The sequence below is a fragment of the Marmota monax genome, unplaced genomic scaffold (genome assembly GCF_021218885.2).
Source record: "Marmota monax isolate L192 unplaced genomic scaffold, Marmota_monax_Labrador192_F-V1.1 WCK01_AAM20220418_F8-fsc00116, whole genome shotgun sequence".
NCBI classification, from domain to species: domain Eukaryota; kingdom Metazoa; phylum Chordata; class Mammalia; order Rodentia; family Sciuridae; genus Marmota; species Marmota monax.
The window spans coordinates 4,165,017-4,188,883 of NW_026695220.1; the positions used below are offsets into that span (position 1 = coordinate 4,165,017).

Consider the following 23,867-nt stretch of genomic DNA (forward strand, 5'->3'; position numbering starts at 1 on the left):
CTATTATATTATAATATAATGAAATGATAATAATTTAGATATTACTCCAGGAAATGTATGATTATTCAATAATGGAATCAGAGAAACTAAATAAATTATAGAAAGTAAATGCAAATCAATTGCAGTTAATAACAATGGTTTGTTTTGTTATCTTTGGTACCTTCTGGCATTAGGTCGAATGGCACCACCTGTAGATGATCTCTCTCCAAAAAAAGTGAAAGTTGTTGTTGGAGTTGCTCGGAAACATTCAGACAATGAAGCAGAAAGTATAGCAGATGCATTGTCTTCAACTTCCAATATTTTAGCTTCTGAATTCTTTGAAGAGGAGAAACAAGAGTCTCCAAAATCAACATTCTCTCCTGCTCCACGGTAGTTTTCTGTTATAATTTCTTTAATAATCAATAGATTTTTTGCTAAATTATGCTTGAAAATCTTCAGAAACAGAAAAGTGACATATTTCTTGAGAACCTTTCTTTTGAGAAAGTAATTATACCTTATTGTACTGTAAACTGAGATAAAAGAATAAAACTTTGAAAGTTAAATTTATTTTGAGTGGTTAGAATGAGATAGTTGAGTATGCAGGGAAATGCTTAACAACTCTAATGATGCTGTTCCCAAGAGGCAGGAGATAAATTATTAAAGGAAAATTGTTCTGACTTCATTGGGCCTGGCCTGTCTGCCTAAACCAGCCAAATGGATGACTGTGTGAAACATGACAGTAAATATGAATGTAATTTCGCAGAGTGAAAATGTAAAATTTTTGATAGCCTTTATATATTTTGGCCTTCTTGACCTACTAAAATAGCAGTAACTGATGACAAAGTAAAAAATGGATTTGTTCATGGATCTAGGCTGCTGACTTCTTAATATCATTTTTAGTCCAGAGATGCCTGGAACTGTTGAAGTTGAGTCTACCTTCCTGGCTCGATTGAACTTTATCTGGAAAGGTTTTATCAACATGCCTTCTGTGGCAAAATTTGTTACCAAAGCCTACCCAGTGTCTGGCTCCCCTGAATACTTGACAGAGGTACTGTGAACTTTTCTGTCGTTCTGTGCTTGAGTGGCATGCGTGTTTCCAACATCTAATAATAAAAAATATTTATTAATAATAATTATTGAATAGTTCAAGTAATGGAATTATGAATTCACAAATGGATTTATAGCATTGTAGAATCCTATACTATGAAAGTTTTGGACCCACATGTCCTTTATTCTTTTTGAGATGTACTTCAATATATCAGAGAATTAAAAATCAAAGAATGTGTCTGTATGGATATCCAAGTTTGTCTTTAAATATAGACTTACATAAGTTATTGGCATGGCTTATGGCCTTCAGTGTTAGTCCATCAGGAAGATTTCTTATTGTTAAGTATGTCTTCTGATTCTCCCACTACTTATATTTTTCCAGCTTCATGATTATAGATCTTACCTACTTATTTCTGTGAGCATGATGTAGACTGGAAATTGATGCTTTACAATTAATTGACAGTCCCATGAGACTAGTGACCATACTTGCAACAATGATACCTTTGTTGATTTTATACCTGGGGGAATAGGAAGAAACTATTACATAGTGTTTATAGAAAATAAACAACAGTAGCATCATAAAATCATTATTAATGACAAAGTATGACATTTTAAAACTATTTTAAAGGTAATATATTTGGGTGCAAAAGGAAAACAAATCAGTACACATGTACTATATTTAAGTTGAGATTATATTTTACTGTTATGTTCGTATCTGACATTATTCTTTTCATTCTTTCTCAATCCGGTGAGCATAAACAGATTCTTACAGTATTTCAAAAAGCCTAAATCACATGTCTTTTCTTTCTAAGGCTAACATAAACTTTAATTATCTTTCGGTTAGGCTGAAATTAGTTTAATTTAATGTAATATTGTCTAGCTAATGTTGATCAGTTTGTTTGACAGTTTCGTGTTTAGGTTGTAAAGAAATATTTACATAAAATTTGCATGATACAAGATATTTTAGAAATATGAAATTATTTAAGGAGAAAAATTAAATGGGCCAGTGATATTGGGTTTTTTTTTGGGGGGGGGGGGAAGTCTGTTGAGAAATTTACTCTTTGATTAGGTCATGGTGAAGATAAATCTTTTGAATGGAGAATTAGGTCCTAAATCAAAACTCCTTTGATTTTATACAAAATTAGGTTCCTCGCTAAGTGGTTGCTGTCCAGTACTCTACTGCTGCTTTCCAATTATTTTTAGTTTGATTGGAACTAAACTAAAATCCTCCCCAAAATATTTAAAACAATATAAACTTAAGTGAATTTAATATCAATTAATTATACATTTGTGATTTTCATTAAACTTCATGGAAGAGATAGGAATAGAATAAAGAAAGTTATAAATATTTCTTTATTATTATTATTAATATTTTTATTGATTTATGTATAATTGTTTATTTGTAGAATATTATGCTTTCGTTAAAAATGCTCTGCTTTATTACAATATTATTCTTTTTTGAAAAAATATATTTTATAATTAAATTTGATAACCTGAAATTCAACTGGTAATGATTAAGGAATATCTTGGCCTACTACCACCAAAAAGAAAAAAGGGGGGGGGCAATCGGGAACCGTCTCTCATCTCTCTGAATATTTTGAAATGTCTTGTACTCTTCCTGGATTGTAATGTGGTGTGTTTGCCTTTTTGGTGGGCAGGGAGCATTGGGGATTGAACCGAGGGACACTTTACAGTGGATCTACATCTCCAGCCCTTCTTAATTTTTGCCAGCATCTATTTATTTATTTATTTTTGAATTCTCATTTTTAAACTTTATTTATTTATTTTTATGTGGTGCCGAGGATCAAACCCAGTGCCTCACATTTGCTAGGCAAGCACTCTACCACTGAGCCACAACCCCTGTCCTAATTTTTTCATTTTTGCGACCAGTATCTGTCTCTGAGTTACTTAGGATTTCACTAAGTTACCAAGGTTGACCTCAAACTTGTGATCTTCCTGCCTCAGCCTCCTGAGTTGCTAGGATTTATAGGTGTGTACTACCTCGCCTGGCACTAAGACTCCTAATAGTTGTTATTTTAGGTGTCATTTCTTTGGAGTTGACATTTGAAATAAAACCTAATTGTTTTCTATATTGTATTGTGTTTTCTGATTCATTTGTATTTACTTTGTGGGGAAGTTGAACTTTGTGTAGTATGTGTGTACATCACTGAGCTATTTTAATCCCAGCCCTATTTACTTATTATTGTTAGCATTTCAGATTGGTCTTAAAGCTAAGTTTGTGTGAATTATGAATAGTATAATGAAAATTGATCATTTACATTTTTTTACTATAGGATCTCCCAGATAGTATTCAAGTAGGTGGCAGGATATCACCTCAGACAGTTTGGGATTATGTGGAAAAAATAAAAGCATCAGGAACCAAGGTGAGAATACTTTTTTCACAATATCAGTGTGGGAAAATATTTGCAAAATAAACTACTCAGAGTTCTTATGCAAGTATGTATGGTCTCCTGGGAAAGAAAGCCAGTACAAATTCCAAATGTTCATAATATACCTCATCAAAACTAACTAAGGCTGTTTGATAAGGCTCAAAACAGCCCAGCATTCCCTTTTATTTTCTGCTTTTTGGTATGCTTTCTCTGTGGCTTCTGTCAGCATTTCCAAAGAAATGTTTTACAATAAGTATTGAAATTCATCTGGAATTCTGCCTTGCTTCAATTATAGATGTTTGTTTTAGTTAGGGGATAGCTAAGCTTTTGCAATAAAGAAATTCTAAAATATGTTGGTTTAAACAAGACAGACAGGTTCCCCCTCCCCCCCCCATCTTCTGTTAGGCCAGTCGTTCAAAGTGGTTAGGTGGCTCTGACTTTATAGGACCATTTAGAAACCAGTTTTCTTCCTTCTTGTCCTTTTTTTTGTTTCCAAAAGTGTTTCCTTCATTAGTCGGACATAGTAAAAGCTGACTCATCAGTATCAAATGAGAACTGTTTATTGAATTGTGTAAAAGAAAGACCCAGAAATTGTGTTTGTCACTTTATTTCCCTTAATTTCCACTGGTTAGAACTTAGTCACATACATAGTTGCAGGGGAAGCTGGGAAAGGAATTTCTTTTGGATAGTCATGTGCCCAGCTGAAAGTTAAGGCCTTGTTAGTGATAGGGAGAAAGAAGGAGAATACATACTAGCAAATAATTAGTAGCATTTATTGTGATAATACTTTTCTTTTTCCTTTATATATTTTGTATCTTTTTTTTTTTTTTGGTAACTCAGAATAAGTACTACACAGGAATAATTTAATCATAGAAGTTGTTTTTCCCTCTAAGTGATCTCATAATATCTAGCATATTAGAGGCATTTGATGAATAAATCTTGAGTAAGTAAACATTAATTTTTTGCCTTTTCTGGAAATTTTCAGTTTTTATTTGAAGTGATCCAAAATGCGTAGTCTTAAACTGAAAAGAGTAATTTTTTCCAATACAGATATTAGACGTTAACTTGATAAAGTGTTAGAATGTAATTAAGCTTGGAGACAGTATAAAAAATATTACTGCATTTTTTGCTGCCACTTTCTCATGATAATAAAAACAGGGAGTATCACTCTTGAACATTTTGAGAATTACTCTTGAATCTACCCATGTATTACTGCCCTATACTTCATTACTGCCCTTCATTGTTGAGGCAACAACATTATGATGGTTGTTATTAATACAGCTTAAGTATTCTTAATCTGAAATGTTTGAGACCAGAAGTGTCTGAGATTTTAGATTTTTGGATTTGAGAATATTTGCATATACATAATAGACATTTATGTTCTTATACCACCTTATACACCTAGCCTGAAAGTAATTATGTATAGTATGTTTAGGGTACCTTTGGTTTGTATCCTGTCATGTGAGATCAGGTTTACATGTTGGCACTCAAAAATTTCAGGTTTTGAGGTGTTTCAGATTTTGCATTATCAGATTAGGGATGTACAACCATATATGTATGGTGATTTCTAATCTAAAGTCAGTCAGTTTAGATGATAGACATTATATAAAAAGTAGAACCAGAGTTCATCTCATTCACTTGTTTCCCCTAGGGCTTGGAATCAGTTTTAGGCTTTGCAGCAGATCTTGCTCTCTCCATTTTGACTATATGCCTTTATGGAGAAACATCTATTTAATACCAAATTATGAGTGTCTTTTCTATTTGAAACAAAGCCAAGGACCAGAGGCAAACAGCAAAGTTTACCACTTACCCAAATGACTTTACAAAATTTAAGGTCTGTGTGCATTTGAAGTCTTTTCACATAGTCCCTTTGTGTTCCTTAATTCAGTTCCTGTAAACTGGAGTATCAGTAGGTTTGTGTATTTGGGATATATGTTAGTCCTCTTTTATGTGGCAGCTTTTTTTTTTTTTTTTTTTTTTTTTTTGAGTTTTTAGTTACCTGCAGCCAACTATGGTTCAAAAATATTAAATGGAAAATTCCAGAAATAATTTATAAATTTTAAATTGTACATCCTTCTGAGTAGCATGATGAAATCTTGCTCCATCCTACTCTTTCTAACCTAAGATATTAGACATTCCTTTGTCCAGTGTATCCAGGATCCATGCCGTGTACATTATCCACTGGCTAGTTCTTGTGGTCACAAAGCAGAAGAGCATTGATACTGATATATTGTAATAAGATTGTTCTATTTTATTATTATTGTTAATCTCTTACTATAAGTAATTTATCAACTTTACCATACATATGTACCTATAGGAAAATATTACAGCAAAATATTACAGCATTTGTGGGATTGAATAATATCTGCAGTTCCAGGAATCCACTGGGAATAGTGGAATATAAACCAACAGATAAGGGGAAACTACTGTGTAAATACATGGAGGGGCGGTGGTGTTGTATACTATTAATTCACAGTGTACCAAAAATATAGGCAGCTCTCCGGAGGTTATAGCATTGGAAGTCAGGGTGTTGTATAGATATCAAAGACTTGAATTTCAGTGTCATCTGTGCTACTAACAAATGTGTCACATTGAACAAATTGATCCAAGGTGTTGGCACTCAGTTTCTAGTGGAATGCCAGCAGATAAAGCATGCTCGTCAGTGGATCAGCAGAGATCTTAAGAGTTGCTTCCTTTTAGTCTTCTCATTTGTATTTAAGTTGGCAAGATAATCATCATAAAATTCACTGTATTACTACTAATTGAGAAATAGTATTTAAAACCAAGCTAGTTTTAGGTTATTTAAAGCAACTATTTGTTACTTTCTTGAATAGGAAATTTGTGTGGTTCGCTTTACACCAGTAACTGAAGAAGATCAAATTTCTTATACTTTGCTGTTTGCGTACTTCAGTAGCAGAAAGCGCTATGGAGTAGCCGCTAACAACATGAAGCAGGTTAAAGATATGTACCTTATTCCTTTGGGTGCTGCAGATAAAATTCCACATCCTCTTGTGCCTTTCGATGGACCTGGTAAGTACATGTATTAATAACAGAGTAAAATTAGTGTAAAGTGAGAATTAGGACCAGAGTGAAAGAATGACTGTTTGCCTTCTTGGGATCTAGCCCTCTAGAGATGACTTGACAGGGCTAAGAATCCTTTAAATATTTTGTAATAAATTTTATGATGCAGAATTTACCCTTTTTATAATGATTGAAAATAACTGTTGGTGTTTTTTATTTTATATAGGGCTTGAACTGCATAGACCTAATCTATTGTTGGGCTTAATTATTCGTCAGAAGCTGAAGAGGCAGCATAGTGTTAGTGCCGGAACGAGTCATATAGCTGAAGCTCCTGAAAATGTACCTATAGCCTTGCCACCTGACAAAAAAAGTAAAATAGAAACTTCCACAGAAGAAGCACCAGAGGAGGAAAATGACTTTTTTAATTCCTTTACAACTGTATTACACAAGCAAAGAAATAAGCCTCAGCAGATTCTTCAGGAAGACCTTCCAACAGCAATTGAACCTTTAATGGAAGTCAGCAAACAAGAGCCACCCAAACCATTAAGATTCCTTCCTGGGGTGTTAATTGGCTGGGAAAATCAACCTTCTACTCTTGAATTAGCAAATAAACCTCTTCCTGTGGATGATATTCTTCAGAGCCTTTTGGGCACCACTGGTCAAGTTTATGAGCAGGCTCAGTCAGTGATAGAACAAAATACTCTTAAAGAAATTCCCTTTATAAATGAGCAAACCAACCCAAAAGCAGAGAAAGCAGATAAAATGGAAGTAACTGATGGAGAAGTCAAGGAAGTAAAAGTTAAAGTAGATAATCTTTCAGAATCTACAAGTAATTCACTAGTCGGGGGAGAAGAAGCATCATTAGTGGGATCCTCTTCTGTTTCTCCAGGGCCTTTGACAAGTCTTAGTCTCAGAGGTAAACCACCAGATGTTTCTACAGAAGCATTCTTAACAAATTTATCAATTCAGTCAAAACAAGAGGAAACTGTGGAGAATAAAGAAAGAACATTAAAAAGACAGTTGCTCCAAGATCAGGAGAATAATTTGCAAGATAATCAGACTTCTAATAGTTCTCCGTGCAGGTCTAATGTAGGGAAAGGAAATGTAGAAGGTAATGTGAGTTGCAGTGAAACACCTGTTGCTAATACAACAAGATCCCCCCAGTTTATCAATCTGAAAAGGGATCCTAGGCAAGCAGCAGGACGGAGTCAGCAGATAACTGCTTCAGAAAGCAAAGACGGAGATAGTTGCCGGAATGGAGAAAAAAACACCTTACCTGGTGTGTCACACAACAAGGAACACTTAGCAGAACAAATCAATGTGGAGGAAAAATTGTCTTCTGTAGAGAAAATCTCATGTGTTCAGCAGAATGATAATTCAAAGGTTGCACAGGACTCATCATCAGTAGAAAACGTACCTTCTTCCCAAGCAGAACAAGCAAAACCCGTACAGGAGGATATTTTAACACAAAATATTGAAACTGTACACCTATTTAGAAGAGGATCTGCTGCAACGACTTCTCATTTTGAAGTTGGAAATACATGCCAATCTGAATTTCCTTCTAAAAGCATCAGCTTTACCTCTAGAAGCACCAGCCCCAGAACAAGTGCAAACTTTTCACCCATGAGGCCACAGCAGCCAAACCTTCAGCATCTGAAGTCTAGCCCTCCTGGATTTCCATTTCCAGGGCCTCCTAATTTTCCTCCACAAAGCATGTTTGGATTTCCGCCACATTTACCACCTCCGTTACTTCCTCCTCCAGGCTTTGGCTTCACTCAAAATCCCATGGTTCCCTGGCCACCAGTTGTTCATCTCCCAGGACAGCCACAACGTATGATGGGTCCCCTTTCACAAGCATCAAGATATATAGGCCCGCAAAATTTTTACCAGGTTAAAGACATTCGGAGACCAGAAAGGCGTCATAGTGACCCTTGGGGCAGGCAAGACCAGCAACTGGATAGGCCATTTAATAGGGGTAAAGGGGACCGCCAGAGATTTTATAGTGATTCACATCACTTGAAAAGAGAGAGACATGAAAAGGAATGGGAACAAGAATCTGAAAGGTACAGACGCAGAGACAGAAGCCAGGACAAGGACAGAGACAGGAAAAGCAGGGAGGAAGGGCACAAAGATAAAGAGAGGGCACGGTTATCACATGGTGATCGAGGAGCAGATGGAAAAGCAAGCAGAGATAATAGGAATGTAGATAAGAAACCGGACAAACCTAAAAATGAAGACCATGAAAAGGACAAAGAACGAGAGAAAAGTAAACAGAGAGAAGGGGAAAAGGACAGGGATAGGTACCACAAAGATAGGGACCACAACGACAGAGCTAAAAGCAAAAGGTAAAATTTGCAGGCTGCTTCAAGATTACATTTAAATAACTGTTAAATGTTGTATCTTTATAAGATTGCCTGCTAGGATTGTGCCATCTTTAAAATTTTTACTATTGGTGGTTTGCAGAATAATAAATTCTGTGTGTTGGTACAGAGTGTTCTGTGCCAGTACTCATCATCCCTTTCTTCATACAAACTGACCCTAGTTATAGGAATTTAATATTTTTAAAGTTTTACATTGCTGTATATTCAAAGATTTGTTTTATTAATATGCAATAAAGGCTTAGAAATTTTAGTTTTTATTCCTTAATTGGTAAATATGGTTAACTATGGAATATATTTACTGCCTCTAGTGAATGTCCTTTATATAATGACTAATTTGAGAGTAATGTGTGCTCTGTAACTTTGTTTTAAATTGCACTGTTTTTAAAGAAACTGTAGAGGAGCAACAAAAAGCCAAGCAAGTTCATAATCAGATTGTACTAATCATTTAATGGAGCAGTTTTTGACTGAGAATCAGAAGTCCAAGGAGTACTTTCATTGCTTTAATCTCATTGAAGGCATTTATTATTATATACTACAGCTTTGTTGTAGGCTATTATTTTCCTTTTCAGCTCTTCAGAAACTTGAATACTTAAGCTTGTACATGATCTTGTGTTTTGCTATCCTTTTTACTGTAAAATGTAAATATTTTAAGGGATATTTTGATTCTAAATATGATAAAAGAATTTCTCACCTATTTTGTGTGTGTGATTTAAAATTCAGCAGTAAAAGAATTTCTTTAAAGCTTTAAATCTTTAGACATTATTCTTCTCTTAATCAGCCAATAATGTCTAGACATAGCTACCTGTGTCAGGCATTAGATTGGGGGGGACAATTATTTTTACATCTTAGATTATAAGCTGAGGTAAATTGTGTAGTTTTGAAGAGATTATATGTAGAACTGCCAAAGAAAAATTGCAGTTATAACCCACTTACTTGATATGTTACTGAAAACTTATATACCATCAAATTTTGTTACATTGACTTACTAGTCATTGTATGACTACAATTTTTTTTTAAGAGAGAATTTTTTAAAATATTTATTTTGTAGTTTTCAGTGGACACAACATCATTATTTTATTTTATGTGGTGCTGAGGATCAAACCCAGCGCCCTGTGCATGCCAGGTGAGCGCGCTACCACTTGAGCCACATGCCTAGCCCACTACAAAATTTTAAGTGAGATGTGTTTTGGATCTTTTTGTAACATGCATAATTATCCCTGATTTGTTTGTAGGGCACCTGTATGATTTAATATGCCAGTTATACTTGAAATATAAAGCACATGGAAGCTAATGCTCATCCAAATCTAATTGCACCCTAAAATATATACTCTATTGACATCTATAATTTAAAGCAATAGCTATAATTCTATAATTTAATGCTGACACTTCAGACCCCCCCCCCAAAAAAAAAAGCATTGGGTTGGGGGCAGGGAAACCATATTTTTAGTAATCTGCTTACACCTCTGAAGAAAAATATAAATAACTTCAAAGACTCTAAGATTCTAAAGAGTACAGTTAAAATTTGGTTTTAAAATTAAATTAGCCTTGCAGTTTTTATTGAAGAGGAAATTCAGAACCAAGAACCAAACATTTAATCTTAAATTGCAACACTTTTAAAAAAAAAAATCTTTTATCTTCTCAAATTTATTATCATGAAAGTTCTAAAATAAGGGACTTTTCTTTATATAATGTCTGTTTAACTTTGGTCAGCATTTCTTTTGGAAATTAACTTGTTTGGAGTGGGGGAATAGTCCCCAAACAAAGCCAAAAGTCAGTCATCTTTTGCATCTTTATGAAGAAATTGCTGTTAAGGGTTTACAAATGTGTATGTTGTCAGTAAATCGACTTAACCCATCTACATGGTTCAGGGGTTAATCTGATACCAGATTGGTAAGGTACAAGTTAAAATCAATAAGTTATTGAATGGGAAGATCAAGCCTTGAAGTCAGCGTTTGGACACCATTTAGCTAAGTTTTTTTAACATAATTTGATGCTTACTCTGAAATTCTTTGCTCATATCTCATTGATTAAAAAAAAAATTTTTTTTTTATACCCATGATTGAACCTAGGGTGCTTATCCAATGAACCACATCCCAGCCCTTTTTATTTTTTGGAACAAGGTTTTGGTAAGTTGCATAAGGCCTTGCTTAGTTGCTGAGGCTTGCTTTGCACTTATGATTCTCCTGCCTCATGCTCCCAAGTCGCTGGGATTACAGGTGTGCACCATCATACCTGCCTTATATCTCATTGAATCTTGATACAAGTTTTTTGTTGTTGTTGTTTTTGCTTTTGTTTTGAATAGGCAAAGCCTAAATACCCTCCAGCTAGTGTTGGCCATGCCATCTCTTAGAATTACAGGACTACCAAATGTTAGAACCAGATTTTTTTTTTCCCCCAATGGTGCTGGTGATTGAACCCAGGGTCTCAGGCCTAGAGTACATGCTAGGTAGGCAAGCACTCCTAACCACTGAGCTACTGCTCTGTTCCAGAACTAAGCCTTTTAACAAACCCTGGTTGACTGGAATATCGTGGAGAGGTGGGAAAGCCACATTAAGCATGAAGTTTTCCTTGTGAAGAAAGAATGGGAAAACACTCTGTGTTGAGTAGTAGATCCAACGCCATTCTTAGTCTCTTGAGTCTCACCTACAACTAGCCTTAAACTAGTGAAGTCTATAAATTTCATCTTTCAGTTTTTCCTGTTTTAAGAAAAACTTGCTCTTTACAAAATGTTTGACATTTTTTAAAGATTTAGAATGATCTTACCACGGCTTGTATTATATATCTTTGGTAAGTAAAATGTACAAGGATATCTCTTTGCATATAAAAAGTAAAATGTACGAGGATATCTCATTGCATATAAAGTTCACCCCTTGTAACCTTGTAGTGATACAAAAACTTGTGAGCCTCTGTGTGCCAAGCCTTGTGTTGAATACTTACACGAGTCTAGTTTGTCCCTGATAGGTAAAGACTTATTTTAGAGCTGAGGAAAGTAGAATTTAGAAAAGTTGCCCAAGATTAGACTGCTGTTTTCAGAGTTGGAATCCTAGCTAAGGTCTGCTTTTTCTCCAGAGTCCATGTGCTTAGCAGTTGCGCTTTGAGAATTGAAAATGAAAGAGTGAGGAGCAAAAAGCCTGAATATTTTATACAGCTTTCATACCCCTCTTCTTCCACCAACCTTTCTGAAATCCTTCACTGATCAGCCCAATTCCAAGTGAATAAAAAACAACCAAAAAACCTTTGGTTTTTTTTTGGGGGGGCGGGGTGTAGAATTGCAAGGTATTTATAAATCATAAATCTTAATTCTCTAGTCCTCTAAGTTTTCTATTGCTGCTGTGACAAATTACCATAAAGCCACACAAATTTATTATCTTTAGATGAGTCTGATCTGAGTCAAGTCAGGAAGTCAGCAGGGTGCATTTCTTTTCTTTTGTGGACCATTGTTCTATCTAGACTTGCTAATTATAGCTTAGTTGTTGATGAACTAATATTAGATTTTTGGAGTTATGGAATATCTAAGGCCATAATAAATAGTAGCAACAATAGAGAAGAAAATGGAGTGGTGTTAAGCTGCTTGAGTATTGCAAATGTTTTTATACTCTTGTAACATGTAAATAACTATCCTGTGTTATAAGACTGCTTTTAATAGGTAAGTATACATTTGTCTCCTAAGTTTTTAATAGTAGCTGTGTAAAGTATATCAGGTAAGTTGAATTCATTATGAGAGCTTGATAATGAACTCAGTAAAAACAATTTTACTTAATTTTAACATTTGAATGTGCCACTTGTACTATTCCCATCTCAGATTCCTCTAAAACATTGGTCAGTTTACCAGTTACTAGGGATTTACAAAGTACAATAAACAATATTTAAAAATAAAAAATAATAAGCCATATTTAGTTTGTGTCTCCCAAAACAAATCACAAGTAAAATTGGTGCTGCTTTTTAAAATTTTTTATTATTGCATTATAGTTATACATAATATTGGGGTTCAGTTTTGGTTCTGTTTTTTTAAAAGTTCCAAGCACTCTGATTTCTTTAATTGCTATTTCATAAAGTATTTTAGTAATTCATGTATAGAGCAAGAAGGTATTAGAGTGAGTTGAGAACAAGTGTAACAAGTCAACAGCTAGAAAAAAGTTGTCTTAAACACTCAAATCCACTCCTAAGTTGAATCTTAATAGTTACCAGCCATTGAGAGAAATGCTAGCATATGTACTTAAAAGGCAATAAATTCAATATAACTCCAAATATCTCTAAAATACCTCTACCTCTATGAAATAATTCACTGTGTATACATATATATGTGTATCATTCCAAGTTGTCTTTTAAGAATATTTTTAATTTTAAAAGAAAATTTTTTCCAAGTAGGGGTATTTTTCTTTTCCAGGAATTTGTTGTTTGACTTTGCTTTATAAGTTTATATTCAGCATTTTGTTTCAGAAACATCAGAACGTTTAAAGTGAAATTATCTTAAAGATCTTTTTGTATCAGTCACTTTTATTTTCTGCTGAAAAAGCACCTATCAGAGGAAATCATCAATACCATCACCAGTAAAATAGCAAAAACAGGAATGTTGATTATTGACCATATGAAGAGTTTAAGATGGAAAAAAAAGGTTTCACCAAGTCATTCTGACTTACCAGAGAATCTCTAGGAAATATTTTCCAATTCTTAAATATTTACTATGTATCTATTTGGTATGCTTAGTTATTGGAATTCAATGAGCAACATGGAAAGGGTCCAACTTTATTGAGCTTGCTGTATAGTATAGAAGATAAGTGATAACATCTGAATGCAAAATTGAAGCTGCAAGAAGAAATTCCAAATTTTTGATTTGAAAAACTTATAGTTTATTGAGAATACTGAAGCTTTTGTTTATATGGGTTATATTGTTATTTAATTTATTATAAATTAAACTGATAACTTCAATATCTTAAACTTAATAATCCCATTGTGTTATATATTTGTATGAAAAATAACTTCCAAACTAACTCAGTTTAGTGAGAAGAGTGTCATTGTTTTCATTTTTGCATATTTTCCTTAAGACAACTGGATTATGTTATCTGCTTCTACATTCAGTGTTTGCAATATGGCATTTTGTTTGAGTATATGAAGAAAATATGGCTTCACATAGAGGACACTGGGCCACACTTGGAAGGGTTGCTTTAAAGAAAGAACACATGGCTTGATATGATGGGAGTGAGATTTGGACGAAAATTTCCAGGAAGCTATTGTAACTGTCCATAGAACAGCTTTCTTCACACATAGGATGTGTATTTTGAAAGGTTTGACTATGAGCTTCCAAAAAGTTTTTTTTTTTTTCAGAACATTTATCCTCATGATCTCAGTATCTCCAAAGTTCATTGCAATGGTGTGCACCAAAGCAAGTTTAGGTCAGAGATTTCCTTCAAATATTGGAGGAGTTATCATGAGTGGCCTCTGTTTAAAAACAAAACAAAAAAACCTTTGAGTCATTGTGCAGACATTCTGCAAGTCTGCATTACAATATATTCTACTTTTCACACATCTTAGTGTTAATAGGAACAATATGTGTAGAAACACTTTGTACCCTATTCAATGATACTGAAGTTCTTAATTGCCGCAGTCTGGCTGGGCACAAATCACAAGCCACTGAAGCAGGAACAAACTTTATTTTTAAACTGTAGGAAAACACTTCACACAGCTCCCGGGGAAACCTCCTGAACGCCACGAGGCTTGTCCAGGAAAAAACCCCAGCCGGAAATATATCTCCCGGAAATCCCTCCTCCTGCACTTCCCCAACCAATGGGAACTCTCGGGAAATCCCCATGAGAACTCCAAAATAGTGCGAGAACTCAAAAGTTGCGGCAGAGGCGGGTAGTAATGCCTCGCCTGTCAATCAATAATGTTGGCAAAATGCCAGGGGCCATACAGACTTGGCCGTGGCTCTCAGCACTTAATTTTGCTCCTTGGTCCTTCCAGGAATTCCTATAGATTAGAGTGACCCAAGTAACAAGACAAAACAAAAAGCAAATCTGTAAAAATTCTTTAAATGATAAATTACTTACTTAGTCCCCTTGAATGGGCTGAAGTATGCATAGATATTAACTACACACTCATCATTCTTTATCTGTGTAACTGTGTAACGTTTTCTCCACTTACTTGATTGACAATTCCAGTTTTCCTTTTAAACTTTACATGCTCTTCCCCATCCTTGTACCTTCCCTATTACCTCTTCCACATGTTGATGCTCCAAGGCAGGTCTGAATGCAGTCATTTGTTTTCTTCTTGCCACAATTGTCATCAGATATTAATTGCTGAAAATGCTAAGTAACAATAGTAATAACTACTTTCTGGTATGCACTGATGGCATGGGAGTGGAAAGTTGTGGAAATGCTGTTCCCAATTATATCAGTGTCTTGTGTTTGAGCAAAATATTTCTCAATCTTTCGATGGTGTGTATTATTAGGATAATAGGATAAAGTAATTTTCAGTGACATTCAGAACGTTTTATGGCCAGTTTTGAGGTTTTAGACTATAAAAACATGTAGTTTAATTTTAAGTTTGATCAGTTAAATAGGCATATGGTTATAAACTCAAGTAGTTGTTCAAGAGTTATAAACAACAATCCTCAGCACTACTCTAGAGGCAGCCACTTTAAATTCTTAAGATTGCCTTCATGCTTATATGTGACATGAATATGCCATTTTAAAAATTACAAATACTGTTATGTCTCAGTGTCTTAGCATAAAGACTTAAGCTCTTACCGACCCACTCTTCCTTACCCTCCCCATTCCTATGTGTTTTAAATTCATATTCAAGTTCATTGTTGCAATTATATAAAGATTTATGACTGTGAGCCAAGTAGTAGAATGTGGTTATATTTTGTATAATTTTTGTTAACAACTTTTTCTTAATTCATTTCTAAATTTTATTTAAGAAAAATTCTGAATGAACTAATGAAGTTTAAACTTAAAGAACTTAAAGAATCAACACATTTGTAGATACTTAGATGTAGGAAAAGTAACAATGTATAATTTACAAATTTACCAAGAAGATGTATTAGGACTTACTTAGACTGCTTATTTTTTATTTGTTCTAATTATACATGACAGCAGAATGCATTTGACACATTGTACACAAATGGAACACAAATTCTCATTTCTCTGGTTGTACATAGTGCAGAGTCACATCAGTAGTGTAATCTTACATATATATAAGGTGATAATGTCTGTCTAATTCTACTGTCCTTCCCATGCCCACAAACCCACCCCTCCTCCCCTCACTCCCATCTATAGACTGCTTATTAGTGGTAACATTTTCATTTACTCATTAACAATGTGACAGAAAGGACTATCAAAATAACTGCATTTACACATTTTGTATATTAAAATGCCCAATATTGTGTACCTAATTTTGTTCATCTCCATTATAAACATTGTATCCCTCAGATTTAATTAAGTCAATTTTTTGTGGATCCTGAAAAAATACAACATCTTTAATTTTGCCAATGAAGTCTCTCTTAAAAATCTCCTGAGTAACAACATTTACCTTTCGACCATATTCAAAGCCTCCTAAATAGGAGATACCATCGTAGTTTAGGGCAACAAACTTTTTGTGTGGATCAATGTCCTCAGAAATGATTAGACTGTTATCTAGGTAAGCTTTAATAAGAGTTTGATTTTGAATTATAAGTATATGGTGCCATTTGTTGCAACAGAATGTGGCTTTGCTATAGCTCATGGATACAGAGACTCTTTCTCCTAGGTTAACTGCTATTTTCAAGATTTTATTATAAAGACCAATAGCTAGAAAGTCATTTTCTTCATTTTGAGCTTTTCCCATCCATATAATTAAGCCTTCTGTTTCAGTAGTACTGAAATTTAAGGATACAGTTGTGAACTGAAGGTCTCTTGTTTTGTAATTTGGGTCAATGAATTTAATGTAAGAATTACCTATGAACTTTGCAGTTGAAAATGAAATTTTGTTTTCACAGTACCTTCCCACCCAACCTGAAGTACACAGACAACTGTAAGAAAATGATTGGCTAGGTATACATAGAGATTGGTGGCGACAAAGATTATTCAAACAGTACACAGACTGGTTACATGTATTTCCAGCCCAATGTGGTGAACATCTGCAAGCAAAGGTTGTACCGTTAACTATGCATTTGCCCCCATTTCTGCAAATGTTATACCCACAAGCTGTCCCATCACAGTCACCCACATTAGAGCCATCTTTTGCCCCTAATTCAGTTAGCTGCAGTTCTTGATTATTTATAATAACTTCTCGAATGCAACCTTGAAAACCCACAGGTTCACTTGCTATGGCCATGGGATTTACAAGATGTAAATATGATACTCCTCCAACATAGAAGTCTGTATTTGTATCCAGATAACTCATTTTAGCAGAGGCTTTTTCTGTTACATTTATTCCATCCAGGTCCAAGTAGCCTTCAGCACCAATGCGTCCTGCTTTAATCACATGCCAAGTGCTTCCATTAATAGTTACTTTTTGGAGACTTTCCAGAATGAGAGTTCTATCACCAAGGTTATAGCGAAGCTGAACAAAACCATTTATTAGGGAGATACATAAAAAGTCACCTGTAAAGAAAAAGATTTAATAATTTCACTACTTTCATTAATAACTTTTATTTTTGTGGCCAATTAGACCAAGGTTTGGTTGGGGGCGGGTGGAGGAGTGAGCATAGAGAATTTTAATTACTGAGTAGATGAATTGCACTTAATTGAAAATTTTTTTTCTTAGATGATTTAGTTGAAGCAAAAGTGCAAAAATAAGTAACTTGAATGTTTATTCCAAATCATTGGTCCTGTTTTTGATCAGATATTGGGGAGGTAGGCAAGGGAATTGGAATGAGAGAAGTTCATAGTGGTACTATCAAAACTAATAGTATATGCTCTACGAACAGTTTCTCTTTTCTTCCAGTTCTGCCTACAAGTACATGGATCCCAACTTGGAGATTTCCACTTGTGTGTTTTATTTATTTTTTAATATTTGTTTTTTATTTGTACATAATACATTTATTTTGTTTATTTTTATGTGGTGCTAAGGATCGAACCCAGGGCCTCACACATGCTATGTGAGTGCTCTACCGCTGAGCCACAAGCCCAGCCCCCTCCACTTGTGTGTTTTAAAGGTATCTCAAGCTCCCACGTTTATACTGATTTGTGAATTTCCTTCCGTAAACCTGGCCTCTTCCAGTCTTCCCGAGTTCAGTGAGTCACTCCTCCCTCATTCATTTAATTCTTGAAGCTAAGCCTCAAAAACCTCCACTTTTTTCTTTTCCAATTGATTGTCTTATCTATACTAAAGCTAAAGTGATATTTTCAAATGATTGTTAGGCCATCTTTTAATGCTGCTATTGGGAGAGATGCCAAAACTCTTCAACTTAATCTGCAGTTTCCCATTCTCTACTCTTCCACACTCCACTTCAACAACGACCTTGTTAGAGGTTCCATCCTTCTGCATTGGAGCTTTGTGCATGTTTTCTTGGAACACTTCTCCATCCTAGCCCATCTCATCAGGAAACTTATCCCTCAGCTCTCAGATCAAATACCAATTCCTCAGAGAAGTCTTCCTGCATTTCCTGGAGTTGGTCAGGTCCCACCACCCCTCCAGTACTTTTTCCCTCCTTCATAACACTTCCTTCATTTTATAATTACATAATTACATCTGAACAAATATGACCTAGCATCTGAAAGTGCAGGGAGATATGCAGAGGAAAAGTAAAAACATCTCTACACACATGGGAAAGAACATAGTTCTTCAATGTAAGATGGCTTCAGGAGTAGCTAAGTGGTTTACATACGAAGCCATACAGAAACCTCTCCCCAAATGTTCTCCTCTAGCATTTTCACACTCCCTTAGTTTTCTAAACCAGGAATATTTGACACTACGCTACTTTTCTTCCTTCTTCCTCTGGAGCGTCCTACTGCCTCATCTCCCTTCCCAAAATAGTGTCCTTGCATTCCATTCTCCCTTCTAGGCTACACCAGACCATTCTAGAATGGTTGAAAGACTTGGCAATTCTACAGTTTTACACCTATCACACTACATATAATTGTCTTCCTTTGATCAGTTTTCTCAGAATTTTTGAGTATTCAATCTTCTATGTCATTACTTATGTGATGATTTGATTAATAGCTGCTCCATCCACCAGCTTCTAGGTTTTGTAAGAAGAGGATCTGTGAATTTGGACCAACACTTTAGTACCAAACACATAAGTAGATGTTGATGAATAACTGGAATAAGGAGATATATCTTTGTAGGGTTATGGGGTGAGATGGTTGAGAATACTTCTTACACTAATTTGATTTAAAAGAGAAGTGTATTTTTCCTGTAGTATGAAAAGTTTCTAAAATTTCTCAGCAAAGGAAGTTTATTTAAAAAATTTGAACTTGAACAACATATTAAGTATAAGAAAAAAGAAAAGCAACATAACAAAAATAGCTTATATTTAAAAAAAAACCCTACAGATTGGATTATTTAATGATTCAAAACCCAGGAAACTAGAACAATGAAACAGTTGGTATTAAAGGGAAAAATGTTATACACCTTGAATATGCTTTGTGGTTTGCAAGTGAACACAAACCAGTTTCTCTTTCACAATTGTGGAAGAATTTTCTTTCTACTTGTGGTAGTAAATCCTATAGTAAAAAGCTATTTTTTACTATAATAAAAATATCTTAATGTGATTAGGAAATCTATAATATCACCTGCCAAGTTGCCCATGTGTTCTGCCATTGCCTGTACCCCATCCTATGCCACCCCCAGAAACCTAATGTATGTGAAGAGACTTTAGAAACAGCATACTGGAGAAATTTAGTATACTTTTTCCCTAGAAAAGGAAATCAAAGATAAATATGTTATTTAACTATTTGAATATATTTACATAAATATATTTAACACTGTGGATGACTAGACTTTAAAAAAACACATTTGGAAGAATTATATCAAGATGAATTCAGATGATTGATTGGTTCTTAACAAAATATTGGTAATTTTATATATCAAAAATCATTTTGAGTGTTAAATTTTTAACATACAGATGAATAGAAACCATTGTCTTATATCTTTTCCAAAATCTTCAATCAATACAAAATTATTTTATTGAAATAGGCTAATTTAAATTTTTTTTACATACTATTTGAGACTGCTCAAATTATTAATTAACCTCTAAAGAGATACAGGAAACTTGTTAATTGAGAATTTAGTGTTCCACCTATTAAAAATCCAATTGATCACTGATGTTGAAATTTGTGAGTTTTGACATTGTTTATTAACTATTTTACTAACTTTTAGCAGAGGCTTGACTATGAAGGCTTGGTTAATGTTTATATCAGACATAGCTTTTTGAAAATATAGAAAGTACAGGACAATCAGTTATATCTTATGTACTTGAATAAATGAAACATTCTAAAATAATGACACATTAAAATAATTTTATACAAAAATATTCTAAAATATGCTACTTGATTGCTAAAAAATAAGCTTATGTCTTTGATAATTATTTTTAGGTTAATCTAAGAATGTAAAATTTAGATTTGGGGAGGGGGTGTCCTAGGGATTAAAACCAGGGTACTTAACAACTCAGGACCCAGAGCAATGAAGTCAGCAGTCTATGGACTAAGACCTCTGAAATTGTGAGCACCAAATAAACTTTTCCTCCTGTAAAATTGCCCTGTCAGATCTGTTGATCACAGCAGCAAAGCTGACTAAAACACAAAACTTGATATTCTTATGTCAAAACGGACAAAATATGCATATAAAAATAAAGCAAAGGAAATTATGTATGATAAATTCCAGAAAGATTTGTCTTCATTTATAGCTCTAAAAATTCTCTTTAGATCATTCCTTTATCCAAATAATAAATCTAGGATTCATGTTCCAAAGTCATTCATTGCTCTGGGCCCTAAGTGAGGTAGACCATCATGGTGGAAGGGTGTGGTGGATGAAAGCCGCTCAGGACATGGCACCAGAAGAAGTGACTCTGCCTGATAAAATATATATCCCAAAAACATGTCCCCCCATGACCCACCTCCTCCAGGTACACACTTCAGTTACCACTTAGCAATCCCTATCAGAGGATTAACACATGGATTAGGCTGATTCTCTCATAACCCAATCATTCCACCTCTAACTTTCTTGCATTTTCTCACACATGAGCTTTGTGGAGACACCTAATATTGGAACCATAACACATGACTTAAACTTTTATTTTATGAGATTGTTATAAAATTGAGCATATACTATATATTTGGATTTTTCTAGCTTTAATTTCCCAAAACTTCTTGCTATTTTATTAGCATTTATATTTGGGGGGAAGCTGGATTTGTAAGCAGTGACAATCAAACAAACATCAAGTGTTTACATATTTTACAGAGTAACTTAAAAATTAGACAGCATTATCACATATTATTTAATAGGCTCTTTGAAATTCACTAGAATTTTAAATTTTTTTCTGCAAAGATTCTGTCAACCTTACCTGACTGTGCTTTTAAGTGTTGTGCAGCATAAAATAGGATGCCATCTGCAGCAAGAGGTTGAAACTGCAATTTAATATGTGTTTTTTTTCGAATGGGAAAAGAAGCAAAAGACATCCAGGATAACTCATTACTTCTGAAAGATGGATCACTTATAGATAAAGCTAAAAGAAAAAAGACAGAACTCTTAGAAATTTTATAATTTAAAAGTGGAATGTAGGTGAATACATTGAACCTTGGTAAGTTTGTGAGTCTGCCCTGCTCCACTAATTTTGGGCTTTTGTAATGGGGCCAATTATTGAAAAGTCTTCTATGACTCTAGTAACTTCCCCCTTTGGCTGGCATAGTGTGGCATAAATCTGCTCTAGATCGTATTATAGAGAGGCATCATATGCATAACTTAGATTCTAGGGAATGTTTCAAGATGATGTCTCAATTAGTGAAAGATAGAAGGGATCTCTATATAAATTATAGTCTTCAGTTTCTATGCTTTTGACTCAAATGTAGAGTATAAACAAGTCAAGATACATTTTTAAGTGGCAGTAGGAATGGATATAAAATCAGTTTTCTTGATTATTTAAGTCCTGGTCTCTTTAGAAAGTGCTCATTCTTAGGTCTGCACCTCATTGTTAAGCATGAGAAAATTCATTTCAATATTAGAATCATTAAACAGATTTACAGTTACTCAAATATTGTTGCTTCTGTGTATAACCAGATGGGAATTATGAGAGGGAGAAAGGAAGTTAGGCACATTTGGTAGTTTTTACCTCTACATAATTTAATAGTCCTTTCTTCCTTGCCACAGTGTTTCTTTAGAGTGTGCCATGGTTCATGACATGACTTCAGCCATTGTTTTAGATATTTAGCTATTCCCTTCTTGGGACCGAGCTTTTGCTAACTGTTGTTTTTCAGTTTTAGACTGACAGGTAACTGGTAGGTGTTTATCTAGGAGGTTGTTGATATTTATTGATTTTTAGGCAACTGTATTTATTCATTTTGACTTAATTGCACTTGAGAATCACCTGGTGCTGTTGCTAGGCATGTAAAGCCCTATATGTCACTTGTACAGGTCCTGATGCATTAGAGTTGGAATGGAATCGAGGGAGTATATATATTCTTAATAAACACCCCAGAGGTTGTTTATTTTTATTATTATTTTTTAGTTGTAGATGGACACAACAACTTTATTTTTATGTGGTGTTAAGGATCAAACCAAGTGCCTCACACAGGCCAGGCAAGCACTTCATCACTGATCTACAACCCCACCCCCCGCCCCAGGCATTTCTTGGACCATATTTTCATAAACACTGACTTAAAATAGATTTTAAAAATACAAGGATAGTTTAAAAAGTGGGCATCCTTTTGAAATTATTTTGTATTACTACAGTAAAAGGTTTATTGTAAAACATTCAAACTATATAGAACATTTATATAAAGCAAATAAAAAAGTGAAATTTTATTTTTCTTACTCCACTCTTACCACAAGGAAGGAACCAGTGTTAACAATATATATAGCCAGACTTTTTTGGTGCACATACATTTAATGTTTTTGCATATCTAGTACCTGGTTTATATTATATAAATAAGACCATATTATATATAAACTCTTCATAATAAGCTTTTTAAATTCAATAATCCATCTTCAGGAAAATTATGTTAGCATATTTTGCATACTGCTTTTTTTTAAATAGTTGCATAGTATTTTAAAATAGATCATTTTTTTTTTTTTAGAGCAGTCTAATGTGGAGTTACCCTGATTGTGTATACAAATACAAGGCTAGGAAAGTTATGACCAACTAATTCTACTCCATTTCCTTTCTGATTGAACCCAGGGCCTTGCACATGCTAGGCAAGCACTCTACCACTTTTTTTTTTTTTTTTTTTTAGACAGGCTCTTGCTAGCTAAGTTGCCCTGGTTAGCCCTGAACTTGCGATCCTTCTGTCTCCGTTTCTGAGTAGCTGGAACTACAGGTGTGTACCACCATGCCTGGCAGATTGGCTTCTTTCACTTAGTAATATGCTCTTAAGTTTCTTCCATGTCTTTTCACGACTTAGTAGCACATTTGTTTTTAGTGCTGAATGATAAGCCATTGTTTGGATGCACCAGCGTGTGTTCACTGGTGAATGAGGTATATCGTGGTTGCTACTATTTTGATAATTATGAATAAAACTGCTAAAAATATGCATCCATAAATTTTTGTGTAGACACTAGTTTTCAACAGATTTGGGTAAATATTAAAGAACACACAATTGCTGTATCATATGGTAAGAGTATGTTTAGTTTTATAAGAAACTTCCCAATTGTTTTTCCAAATGTCTGCACCATTTTTCAGTCCTATCAGTAAGGGACGAAATTTCCTCTTGCTCAACATTCTTGTCAGATTTTGGTGTTGTCAATGTTTTGGATTTAGGCATTCTAAAAAGTGTCTCACAGTGGCATTTTCTTATTTTAATTTGCAATTCCCTAATGACGTATGGTGATAAACATCTTTATATGCTTATTTACTATCTAGATATCTTTTCTCATAAGTGTCTGTGCAGATCTTATAAATTTTTTTTTTAGTTTT

The 23,867-nt window shown here is 34.3% G+C and overlaps 2 protein-coding genes across 5 annotated transcripts in view; one reads left to right on the forward strand and one right to left on the reverse strand.

Annotated features, from left to right (window-relative positions):
• The window catches only part of Phf3 (PHD finger protein 3), an 85,714-nt gene extending 76,147 nt beyond the window's left edge, over positions 1-9,567 (forward strand). For all 4 annotated transcript variants that reach the window (XM_046432568.2, XM_046432567.2, XM_046432569.2 and 1 more), the window contains 5 exons: positions 174-369; positions 880-1,027; positions 3,321-3,410; positions 6,251-6,446; positions 6,664-9,567. In XM_046432568.2, coding sequence (XP_046288524.1) covers positions 174-369; positions 880-1,027; positions 3,321-3,410; positions 6,251-6,446; positions 6,664-8,786 — 2,753 coding nt within the window. In that variant the 3' untranslated portion in view covers positions 8,787-9,567. The remainder of the gene's footprint in view (positions 1-173; positions 370-879; positions 1,028-3,320; positions 3,411-6,250; positions 6,447-6,663) is intronic.
• Positions 9,568-16,197: 6,630 nt separating this feature from the next.
• The window catches only part of Eys (eyes shut homolog), a 1,592,434-nt gene continuing 1,584,764 nt past the window's right edge, over positions 16,198-23,867 (reverse strand). Inside the window, 2 exon segments of the mRNA XM_046432606.1 lie at positions 16,198-17,400; positions 21,303-21,464. Coding sequence (XP_046288562.1) covers positions 16,208-17,400; positions 21,303-21,464 — 1,355 coding nt within the window. The 3' untranslated portion in view covers positions 16,198-16,207.